This window comes from Falco rusticolus, chromosome 9, assembly GCF_015220075.1.
Source record: "Falco rusticolus isolate bFalRus1 chromosome 9, bFalRus1.pri, whole genome shotgun sequence".
In the NCBI taxonomy this organism is placed as follows: domain Eukaryota; kingdom Metazoa; phylum Chordata; class Aves; order Falconiformes; family Falconidae; genus Falco; species Falco rusticolus.
The window spans coordinates 29,556,637-29,569,433 of NC_051195.1; the positions used below are offsets into that span (position 1 = coordinate 29,556,637).

At 40.9% G+C, this 12,797-nt stretch overlaps 1 protein-coding gene across 5 annotated transcripts in view; it reads right to left on the reverse strand.

Annotated features, from left to right (window-relative positions):
- The window catches only part of BTRC (beta-transducin repeat containing E3 ubiquitin protein ligase), a 124,019-nt gene that overhangs the window by 66,301 nt on the left and 44,921 nt on the right, over positions 1–12,797 (reverse strand). For 4 of the 5 annotated variants that reach the window (XM_037399557.1, XM_037399555.1, XM_037399556.1 and 1 more), the window contains one exon: positions 9,296–9,373. The exons of the other annotated variant lie outside the window; for it this stretch is intronic. In XM_037399557.1, the coding sequence (XP_037255454.1) occupies positions 9,296–9,373 (78 nt within the window). The remainder of the gene's footprint in view (positions 1–9,295; positions 9,374–12,797) is intronic. 5 annotated transcript variants of the gene reach the window in all.

Genomic DNA, 12,797 nt, shown 5'->3' on the forward strand with positions numbered 1-12,797 from the left:
CACAGAGAGAGGCCAGACCCAGTCGCTCTCATTCAACAGCATCTTCCACTGACAGTGCTGGGGTCGACACTGGATGAGCAGGCGCTGGGTCTGACTGACCTGGGCATTCCCGCACTATCAGTACCTGTCTGCCCTTTGAAAACGTGCCAATTCAAATTCCTCCTTCCCAAACCTTTCAGCCACGGGAAGGAGAGAAGAACATGCTTTTACTGTGAGTATCAACATCTCCACAGTAATTTTATTACTTAAAGATCTGCATAAGAGCCAGATTACCAAACAACCATTTAGTCCTTCAGCAGCAATTTGTTTCTCAATAGTATTAGTTACACATACTCTCAAAAGGAGTACGTATAACTGATTCAAATAAGGATGCAGATTTGAGAATAAAATGTATAGTGATCTTCAGTTCAACATCCATTACTACATTTGCAATGTTACAAACTTCTTATTTTCATATTCTTACAGAAGAACACATCATAAGCCTTGTGGGATGAATAAAAAGGGTAAAGAAAATTCATGTGCATGTTCTACAGTACCTTTTTAAAAGGTTTAAAGCAAAAATGCAGAAGACAGACTTTTTCTCCCTAGAAGTTTAAGGGGAAAAAACGGTTCATGTCACTCTACTTAATAGGTCTCAATGGAAACGTATTGATAATGTTGCAAAGAAGCTGCATCTGGCTCATGAAATCAAGTCATAAGAAGCTGGGAGAATATATTGTGAAGGTAGTACTGTATGGTTGCCTTCTCATGTTTCTCTGTGGGCAGCAGTTACTGGCTACTATGAGACACGAGTTACCTACCACTGGACATGGATATTTGATTCCATCTGATATTGTCATATTTGTGTTCGTACAGTAACAGTTACTAGTGAATAGACCTAACTGAAAGCAGAATTAATATCGTATCAAGTAATAATAATGCAGAGCCCTACATTTTAGGTGAAACATTCAATGGTGTCCCATGTTACACTGCAATATCAAGAGTACGTCCTTTCATTTGCTCCAGTGCCTATGGGAACACTGACTAACCTGGAAGAAAACCAAGAAAATGAAAACCAGAACCAAGCATCAGAAAAGCAAATTTCTCAAGCTCACCTTTAAAGCTCAACCCTTTTGATCTGCACCAAAACTGTTCTAGTTTCTCCTCACCTTTCATCAAAACAAAAGGTTTCTTCACCAAGGAAAAGCAGTCTGAAATGGTAGCCTGGTTCAATGCCACAAGCAGATAGCTTTACGTTGGAGTGCTTTAATATGTTTTTATATGGCATGTAAAGCATGCAAACATAAGCCAGTTTGTTGGAAACTACCCTCTTTGTGGAAGCTGGCTGTAATTCTGAACAAGTTTTCAATTTTCGCACTGCTGCTAGGGTAAAACATTTTAAAGAGTTTAATTTTTACGGTGGCTTCAATGACACGAGATTATCTAACAAAGTAATGGTTAATCAATAGAGGGTTTAGTTGTCAGGTGAAACATATAACACACTAAAAGGGATTGATTGCAAGGCTCCTCCTTATTTACTGGGAGGTATATATTTAAAATGACACAAACTTGTTACCAAGCTGCATTCCTTTAACCTTGCAAAAGCCGTTTGAGAACAGTGTTAAGCAGCCCTATAGCAAAACAAGCTCTAATGAAAAAAAAAAAAATAGAAACCTACAAATATATGGGAACACCAAATCATGTCAGAATCAGGGGAACCACAAAGCTGTATTCACTCTCAGCCAAAGGCTTAAAATGCCACAGAGACGCTAGACTATGGTTCACTAAAGATAGAGCTGTATCTGATCTCATTCCGTAAGTGTCTTTGGTTATGTTTTTAAAGAAAGTATGATCCTGCTTTTTGATACAAACACATGAGCATTTCTGCTCTTGTCTGCACAGCTCTGGACAAACACTGAACACCAACCTGAAGCCTCAAACCCCAGGCAGAAGGGTGTGAGTGTGAGTGTGTGCACAGCTTTCATACCAACTGAAATCTATTTCTTGGCCGTTTATTCCAAGAATCCCCAGTCTCTGCACAATACTCCACAATAGAAGCTGCAACCCAGGAGTTCAATAAGATTTCCCCCCCAATAGTTAATAATTACATGATTTATCAGAGAAAGATAACCCTAATAAAAACACAGCAAAAAGACAAAACCCATACCCTCCCTTCAAGTCATTTTCAGCGAAAAGATTATTAAACTGTTCTTTTTGAACAAGGGCTTTTGTAGCTAAGCACAAATTGCCAAACGGTTAGAAAAAAAAAAGTTATTAGACTCAGAAGAATTCAGCAGAAGTGGGAAGTTATATAAACAAATCACTCCAGCAGATTTGGAAAGATCGCTTTCATCTTACTTAGAGTCTTACGAGACTTGCGTTAATTACCCTTCAAAGGTCTTTCACATGGACTATTTAAAATAAATGCAATTTATTTATTTATTTCAAATGAGGTGCTTCTTCCGAAAGAATTAAGTAATCTCAACAAATTTAAAAACGTTTTTATAAACAGGTAATTAAAAAGAAGACTAGAATTAAGTCAAGCTGTAAGACATTACCCAGGATTCGCCACGATTATTTTCCTAAGACAAAATTTTTGCTACCCCTAGCCCAGCACTGGGAAAGGTAGTCTCCATGGAAAGCTGTAAGACAAAATAAAGACTAGCCAAACAAAAAACTAGATCATTTACAGGATTTTCCCTAAAGCACAGTTTGTCATATTGCAATTACACCTTGCCGACTGTGAAAGCCAGAGTCCTTAATATTGCCACTAGAGGGAAGACGTGTCTCAACACATGGCAATGGTAGTTGGGGAGTGGGTTTTCTTGAGCAATTACCATAACAAAGCTCCCTTGGCTGTGTGTACCTTCTAATTACTCAGTACAATTAAAATGACTTACCTAAAACAAACAGGGGGGGAAAAAAAAGGCCTCTAAAACAAAAAACCTCAAGACAATACAAACAAAAAGCCTTACTCCAATCTGCCTGTTATCTGAAATTACATTAAAGCTGAAGATCTTTTTTCCTCATCCATCAATGCACAAGGGAGAAAACAAAAAACCCAAAACAAAACAATGGGGAAAAAAAGAGTATGCCACAATGCCTAAACACCATGGGGTTCAGCAATGTAAAAGCATTAAAACAAACAAAAACAAAGAGCAAGAAGAACTAGATCTCTTGTTAAAGAAAAAAAAAAAAAAAAGGAAAAGGAAATGTCGTGGTATTTAGCCATCTGGTAGCTGCTTGAAAACAAATTGTCCTCAAAAGAGCAGAAATACAGTATGTCTTCTCTCAGTTCACTGGCTTATGAATCAGGCGACTTTTTTTTTTCTTCTTTTTTTTTCCTCTTTTTTTAATACAACATGTCAATGTTAGACTTCTGTGCTGTTGCTGCTGCTTTCACTTCCCTCTTGCCCCACTGTGCAAACATAACCATGGTCATCCCAACCAGATCTGGTTATTCCAACTTGGATGCATTATTTGCAGTCTTTCAGGATACATCTTGTTGGACCCATTGTTCAAAATCCCTCAGGATTTTTTTTTTTTTCCTGACAGCTACTTGCTGATTTTTAAACCCTTAAATCTTTCATTTTATAAGGCACGTCATTAAGGGAAGATGGCAGCCAAGTGATTTTTCTTTCCATTGACAATTTGTGACATTTTTCCAGCAGCGCGCAAGGTGTTGAAAACCTGGCAGCTGTTACCTCCCGGGATGAAGATCCTTTTTTATCCTCCCTTGACAGTTTAACTCAATGGGTCAGCACCTTTAAAGACTGCAAAGTACCACTGAAGTGGATGGAGGCTTGAATTACTGCTCCCTCCCTAATCAATGTAAACCCTCACTGCAGGTGAAACTCTTCATCTATAGAGGTGCACGGGGGAGGAAAATGTAATGCCCTGAGCCAGATGGTTTTCATCTTGTTTTTTAAAGAAGAAAGGAACAAGCTAACAAGGGGACAGCTACTTTTGTTAGCTTCTTGGCCTCTCTCATGGCTTTGGATCCCCAGGGTTCCAGCCACACAAGAGAAAGAATACAGAAAAACATAAACACTTAAAGAAATATAACTAGGGGGCTGGCAACATGCTGCTTTCAAAGAGTTGAGAGCCCTGTTCAGCGCTTTATTTATCACTGCCCACGTTCTTCGGATGGTAAGTGGACATGGACACAAAGGGCAGGGGGAGCAGACAACACTTGCAATTTACTCAATTACAGAGGAATGCAGCAATGCGGCGGGGTGACAGATTCTTATTAGCACTAATGCTGAAAGAGCCCAGTGGCCTTTCCGCCACAAGGCAGCATTCCCATTGTAACTTCGGCTTCAGCACAACACGCCTTGGCTACCTTTTTAACATGCATTAAGTGTCACAGAGGAATGGAAAATATTTTTTGTGGTTGCCTGAGAATAAATAAAACAACATTAAACAGAAAGAATAATCTCTAAGGATATACTTCTAGAAATTTCAGGCTTTTCAACCAGCAACTCCTTACTAGCAAGCGTTAATAGCATGAAAGGTAAGGTAACCAGGATAACTTTATACACCAGGTACGTCCTGGGTACGTCCTGCCTCAGCCAGCTCTCTAACAGAAGGCAAATTTGAACTGCAGCATCTTCCCCGGAGGGAGGGAGGGAGCTGAAGGATCCTCACTCACAGCCCACTGTGTAATCTTGCTCACTAGCTAAAAAGAGGGCTTCAACTCTGTACAGCAGAGATACTTCTGGAGAAGAAAAATATACCTGGAAAGGAGCCCTAAGCAGAGGGATGAGGCTACCAGCTGGAAGTAAACAGCTGAAAGTTGCTACCTTTTGTCTTTCCTTAGCTCTACCTTCTTTAGTTGCTTTCTGCTTCTTAGCGCTTGCTTGAGTATCGGCCTTAAACTCTTAAGATCAGACTGTGCCTATTTTAACTCTGAAATAGCTCTGAGAGCATGTTTTAGGTGCTACACGTAATTTCACAAAATGATCTCAAATTTCTAAGAGTGAATTGAGATAATATTCTGTGCCAAAACAGTAAGAGGAAAAATTCTTGAAAATGCTAAGGGGCCTGTTTGAATGGGGTAACAGACAGGGATTTTTCTCCCCCCGGACTTCCATCTGGAAGCTTTGAGAAAGACAGCAGAGTCCAACGTAAGGTTTGCAGGAGGTACAGTGTGGCAGCCTTGCTGCTGCCAGCATTTCCCCACAAGGCACCTTCACCCACAGACAAACCACAGCAGCAAAAGGCACTTTCATTATTGCTGCACCAAAGAGAAGAGAGGGAGGGTTTTGAACAACCTGCATTGTGCCCATCTTCTTTAAAAAACCAGCGGGGTAATCAAGTTCAGGGCAGCCCTGGACAGCTGCCCTGTGACCTATTCATGTTGACCCCCACTATTCATCACTTTCCTTAGGACTATGAGGGCAAGCTCCCAGGGAGTGACCACCACAATAGACAGATACGAGCCAACAATAATACGGTTCCTGCAAAAAAACCAGATGGCACTGCAATAAATTTACAAATCTGCATTCATGGCTCTGTTAAAAACACCCAGGAGCTAAAAGGCTGGAGGGGCCCCCAGAGAGCTTCCCCTTTCCAGTTTCTAAAGGCCAGCTCTCTCCCCAAGACTATTGAGCTCATGTTCTTCATAAATGAAGAATGGAGACATAGCCCTTAAAATAACAAATGTCTGACCTAATCAATCTAGTGTTTGGGTCTAACGCTAAATGATAGGCACTGAAAACTAATTATGCTTTTTGGCAAGGAAGTTGAATTAAAATGGAAACACACAGGTTAAAAAGGCACTGAAGCATTTGCGAGTCCCTTTGAAAGGGCGGCACACACACACAGACACACACACACAGGGCTTGAAACAGGAACCTGATTCAATAACTCATGCATTTATTTTTAAAATGAATCAGATTAGTCCCATGTGTGACCTGCCGGTCCATCTGTATGAGCTGGACTTAATGGGCACTCTTCTCACGCTTACTTCAGTTTGAAGTATGAGAGAGATAAATTTAGTTTAATTTTCAACAGATCAAGCTATCCATTTTCCAAATGGACCATCTGGATCAGCCTATTAAAATTAATTTATAACTTTGCAGTGTGAAAATTCGTTTGTTAGCTTAAATAAAGTTGCCAAAAACTTTTGCCACTTGTCATTGTTTTTTTCTGAAGTCTGTTTTCATACTACGATTTTCAGTTTACCCCTTCAAAATTTAATTTTGTCAGATCAAGCACTCAACAAGAATGCCTGCATCCTTTGAAGCTATGATAGCTTAGATCTTTTCACTGTTCCAACTAATAGTGTCAAGTTCATTGCCTTTTTGCCTTTCCTTTCCCAGTGCTAATCTCATCTCTGACTTGCTGAGATGCTGACATATCCCTTCTGCCTTGCTGCCCCTCATGCACCTAAGAGTGGCCGTGCCTCTCACTTCCAGCACGCCAAGGACACAGCTCCACTTGTTAGGACTTTGGAAGACACCCTTCCCCGAAACCCATTTTAATCAATAGAAGAATGATATTTCTCCTATTAAGAGGTCCCTAGCACTGAGCAATGGGTGTCATCAGCCCCTGCTTACAACTTCAGATGTTTAAGTAATCATTACACCTCCTTACTGCCTTCCACTTTCTGGTATGTCTGCTCCACATACCCACCTGAGAAAATATGTATGGCTAAGGCTGCATATCAGCACAGCACACAAGGCAAGAAAAGGTAATGCACCTTTACTTAAACTTGTTAGCAACTAAACGTGTCAAGACATCATATTTCCCCTGGTCTGATACATCTCATTAATTTTCTTAAACTAATCAAAAAGTACTAAATATGTGGACACCTTCACTGGAAAAACCATTTAAGTAAACAGACTTCTCCCCTACCACATACACACATTCAATTCCTCTATGCACGTAGGTCATTGTTCCCCAATAATGACATTTTAACACTGATGTCTTCAGGGAGGGACAGAAAATACAAAACTGTCCACTCAGTATTTATCAAATTGCATCTTTCCACTAAGGCAGAAAGCACTTTTTGTGTATTATTGCTTTGACAGCATTTGCAGGTCAGATCTTTTTGGGTTTACAAAGTATGTATAGACGTAAGACAGGATAGCCATTGTGCATACCTCCTGTAGGAGATGCCAATCTTTCAAGTAAGTATCACTCTATTCATTGAGTGTATAAGCACATGACTGCAAATGTGTCTGATTTCTGCAACTAGAGTTGGAAATATCCCCACTGCTTCTTGCCCATCCCTAATAGTGAACAGGAGCAAACTGAGGTTCCAAAATGCTTAGACAGCTTTATTTATGCCTATGTAAAGAACCAAAATACCTTTATAATAGGCACTAAATCACAGTCAACCACCTCCTATGATCTAGACAAGAGCACTTGCTTTAAGACTAAGACTACATCTTGAACTTATCCAGAAACATTGTTCTCAATGCAAAAGGCCCCAAAATAACAATCAGAAGACGCAAGGATTTTGTCCTGCACCTGTCACTGTAAGGACTGAACACAAAGATGGAGTCTGATACAAAATCTCAACAATATCCTGAAACACAGCTAACCATCTTCAACATAAACAATGTCCGTGTTCCAATATGAAATGTTTGGTCAAGACAAGTGGGTTTTTACATGTATTCTTGATATACAGTCATTTTGGTTGTGATGAATTGTGGGCCTGTGGGAAAGACAGCTTTTCCCTGGCCACAGTTTAGAAACTGTAGCTTCTTCATCTGTACAACACTGCTTGTTTCATAATCATGAGGAGGACTCAGTGCAATGAGAAGGCACATAAACCAGGTAACTCCTGTTCATTTTGACTTAGTATCTCCTACTATGAACGTTTTCTTGGAGAAAAGACATACACCTTTTCTTCTTGAACTTGAAGGCTTGCCATCAATAACTCTTAAGATGAAGAAAAAAGTTTTCTGGTGTGCTGGGGACCTTGCTGGCTATCCTGAAGATACACGGTACACACCTCATAGCTTTGCCCTCTTCCTCTAGCTCTTCTTGTTGGTTGCTGAATGACAGAAACATTTAAAGTTTGATGTAACATATTTAACCAATTCTACAAGGCAATCTTCCTCAGCAATATCTGGGACCTCACTCGTTATCCTAGCATATTGCTTCTTGTCTGAAAGACTTACATGGACTACCCCTGTTAGATGGACCTGGTCTTAGACATATGTAGTCCTTCACATGACACCTACTTCCACAAAATCAAACATGTCTAACATAATACCGTATTAAAAAAAAAACCACCAAAACAACAAAAACCAAACACACAGAACACCCCCGCTGCCCCACCACCCCTAAAATAACAACTCTGAGCACCCAAACCCAAAATGTCCCAAAGACATTTCTTCCTTTACTATGGTTCTGACCAACAATTTCTCTGGGAAATAAGGCAATGGGGCAGTGTAGTATCACCCTATTCCTCTGCCTGAGATGCAGAAGGAAGTGTGCCAATTCTTTAGCTGTTGCAACGTGTGGCGTGGGATATTCACTTTCATCAAGGTTTTGATGAAAGTTCATCAAAAGTCACATTCATCAAGGTTTTACTCTAATACACCAAGCTGCAACCTTGGGCAGCTGAGGTCAATATGTATTTTTGCTTCTGCTGCCTGAAGGTTGCAGTGGGGAGAAAGAGCAAGGTGAAAAAGGATCTGAAGTTACTAAAACCAACTTAAATCCCCCAGAAATCACAAGCCAGACTCCCTTTGTTAAGCATGGGGATTTAAAAAAGTGATTCTTTTAAACTGTTACAAAATTTGCCTTACTGTATATAAAAGGCAAAGGGATTATGTTTTATCAGACCACCCTTTCTCCTTTCTACCCATTAGTATTTTGTAAGAGTGTAGAAGAAACAAGAACAGGTCATTTTTCAGGTTATTAACCTAGACATCACCTCCAAGAAAATTTACCTTCAAAGGCAATAAAAAGCTTAATTGTTGTAGAACACTCTGAGACTTGATCTGCAGCAAGGCAAAATATACTACAAACAAGACAAGAACAATTACAGAAGGAAAGGCTGAAGAGGTCTTGTTGAACACCAGCTGGAGAAAGGTAAAACTAGAGAAAGGTAAAACTAGAGAGTCACAGTTGACTGCAATAAACAGAAGTCTAGATTTCTTTAGAAAGAGTCCTTAAACTCTCCTGAAAGCTACATCTCTGTGCCTGATTTTCACAGGTACAATTTGACTTGTTCAGACTTCAAAGGAGAAAAGAAAGGATTTCCACGAGCACAAAGCAGACTTCAGCTTCCAGAATCATTTAAGGATTCAAATAGCTAGAAAGTTTTATTGCATTTTTAAAGAGACTGATCACATACCTGTCTAAGTGAATTCTTCTCTGGAATGATCTTCCTAGGGGGCTCATCATTATTACAGTCTTCTCTCTCAGAGGAATTCTGTGAAAGAAAGTAAGCTTTAATTCAGTTCTTATCCCTAGTATTACTCTACGAGGAGAAAAGAAACAAAATATTTGTACTACACAGGCTGTAGTATTTCACACATACATATACTGGAGGCTAACTTGTACTTTTAAGCCAAACAGCTTGTTATGGCAGAGAAAGAATTTCTCCTCCTCAACATAACAATGCACCACTGTGCAGGTATCTATTGAAAAAGCCTGTGCTTTTGGGGATTTATTCTGAAACTACCAATAATGGTCACTTTGAAATGCTGAAATGGTGGCTGGATCAGCATGGCAACACCAGTGCTCCTGAACACCCCAGAATAACTATTTAAAACGGTGAAACCTGTTGAAAATAAAGAGTTGTTAATGGGTATAACTGTTGTTCTCTGCATCCCCATGCTTTTAGTCTAACAACTATTAATTGCACTAAGGCTGCCTGGTTGCCAAAAATCATTGAGAAATTATGATAGAACTAAAGTCTGGTGAAAGAGGTTGTCAGGAGATCCTTAAATAACAATTGTGGAAGTAGTGTATGGTATTATGGCTATGCTTTTCACTTCTGCCCTCTGACTCTACATACATGTACAATTTCTAGAAAGACTGATGTTCTAAAACTTAAGCTGCCACCTCCAAGAAGAGAGCATCGGTAAGATAAGAGAAGGTGGACAAGAAGAAATATGAGGGCTTTTCAAGCGTGACTAAGAAAGACCACCAGAAGACTTTTGTCCTGTTAACCTCATGATTAAAACCAATTATTACTTGCTTTAAAGACCTGCTACAGTAATCTCAAGACACGCACAGTCTGTAAGCAAACATTTGGTTAAAAACTGCTGGGCATGTGGGGAGAATCCTGTCCTCTCCGCCAAAGTCAGCTACTCTGGAAGACAGCATTCCTTTGTACTAGTTCAGCCACTGTGTTGACAGAGTAATGACAGCCAGCTTTGGGGGAATCCCACACACACATCTAAAATCGGTTTGATCACCACAGTATTCATAGCCTGAGGCCACATTCCCACGCATTCAGTAGCGAGCAACTAAACAGGTTTTAAAGAGATACAGAAAAATTGCTTAGGGAGGGCTCTGCCAGGAAAAGGGGTGGTTTTCCAGTTCCTTACAGACGAGCTCAGGAGTGTGTATATTAAAGGCAGAAGTTTGCGTTCTGTACCTCTCCCGCCTCGTCCAGCAAATAACCTGTCCTTCGCTGAACACTGCTCTGCCTGGCTTCTCACAGAGCCAGCTTCCAGCCCAACACCTCAGGAGACAGAAGTGGCATCTGTTGGCAGAGGAGGACCTGGGCCCTACAAACAGCCAGCGTGGCACAGCAAGGCTAGCAGAAAGCAAACAGGCTGTGGGAAGCCATCAGAAGAGTAGCGGGCTCGCGTGCCTACTGCAGTGCTGCGTGATCAGGCACCATCTAGGCAGCTCAGGTTTGCTGGTCTGGTGAAGGGGAAGAAAAGGTACTGCCAGGACGTAGGGCAGAGTTAGAAGCTGTTTGCTGAGAAACAGCGCACAACAGGCAGGGGGGAACAAAACAACAAAATATCCCACTTGGGATATCATAAACTCGTCAGGAGGACTCTGTGTAAATCAAGGCTTGCAGACCAACCAGTGATTTTGGATTTTTGGTTTTTTAAACAAGGTATAAAACTTGCAAAGAACCATGACATCTGGGATGCCGTAACCAGGGTTTTGTAATGGAAATCAATCCTAAACAGGCCTGATAAATTGCTGTAAGAAGCCAGCTTTTAAAAGTTTTCACATGAGGTCTCAGCCAGGACCAAGTTATTACATTAAATCCAGCTTAGAAAGGACTGTGATCGTAAACACGTACAAGCTAGAATCACCTATCTCCAAAAAGAAAGGTCAGACATTAAAGCTGCTCTTTTCTGCTCATGAAATACGGTTCAGTAAGTAGTTAATTCAAGTAAGGATTTAATTTCTGTGCTTTGGAGACAAAGATCAAGTGCAAGAAATGTAATAATCTGAGGTGAGTTACTATACTCTTCCAGGAAATGCATTTTTGGGGGGGGGCTGAGTGGTGAGGAGGTTGTTTACTGTTTCTGGATGCTTTTTCAGCATCCACCCCCTTCTCTACAATAAGTGCCAAAACAATTTCCCCTTCCAAATAATCTTTCCACGCCAGTGAAATCTTGCATTCTTCTCACTTTTCAAAGCCATTAAGGATCCCCCCCTCAAAACACATCCCAAAAGCAGGAAAATCAGTGCTGCTGGTGAACTGTCAGCCTTTATTTTGAAATTTCTAGTTACTGTAAAGCATCAAGTTATCTACTTTTTTCTTTAAGCTAAGCATCTAATTTTAAGAGCAAGCAGAGGACCATTTTGCATTCATTATCTTTATAGGTGGCAAGGCTAAGAGGTTGGCTGAACAAAGACCAGACAAAGACTGCCAAGTGCATATGGTGGTTCACAGCTTGGCGTCTCACCATTCTACAGCACCAACACAGCAGCTCCGATAGCAGACTATTAAAGAGGAGCGCTGCTCATGCACTTTTGTCGGCAAGTAAGTTACGCTTGGTGAAGACAGAATGACTGGAAAGCATTACACTTAAGAAAAAGCACAGATGTTTATAACTCCCGCTCATTTCTCAGGAATAGGAAACCTATCAATCCAGGTGCAGGTACAAGACCCTGTGTATTTCAGGACTAACTGTAGCTGCATGGAAGTGAATTTCACTTGATAGGGCAACACTTAGCCACGGCCATGGGAAGAGCATAATGTAATCGACTGAAACGGTACATCTATATATTTCTCCTTGCTGAACAAGGTGGGAGGAGGGATAAACATGTGCGAGGTCAGAATAAGGTTTGCTTCAGCAGGACTTCAGTCATGCTCTCCGCCACAAGAGAGGCAGACAAAGGGAGGAACCGCTCTGAGCACCCTCTCGTGGTTACTGAAACACACGTCTTGGGCACGGACCTGGAAAGAAGCATTTGGTATCCAGACGGTAAGTTGGGTGTACTCACTGGGAATATTAAAAGATCTGCAGCGACTGTACTTGATGTGTAGTAGAGGAACGAAGGAATTCGTTAGGGTGAAAGAAGCGAAGAAAACCAGTGCATACAGAAAGCTGAAAAGCCATACAAACTCCCTTCCATCAGGGAACATTTTTAAATCCTATAAATCTTCCTTCATAGACTAAAGCCAGACTAGCCAAAAGTGTTTGCGCAGGGGTCTCTCCTACTGAACAAGTACAAGCAAAACAAGAGGAGAAGCGCTGAAGTCTCCAAAGCACAATTTGATCAATGTTGGTGAGAGAAATACTCCCCCGCCCCGGCCTTTCCACAGACAGGTAAAATACATTTTTTTATTCGCCCAAGGTCACACAATGACAGTGGAAGTGTTGGGAAGAGAAGCCTGGAAACCCAAGCTCACAGTTCTTGTAACCTTCATGATT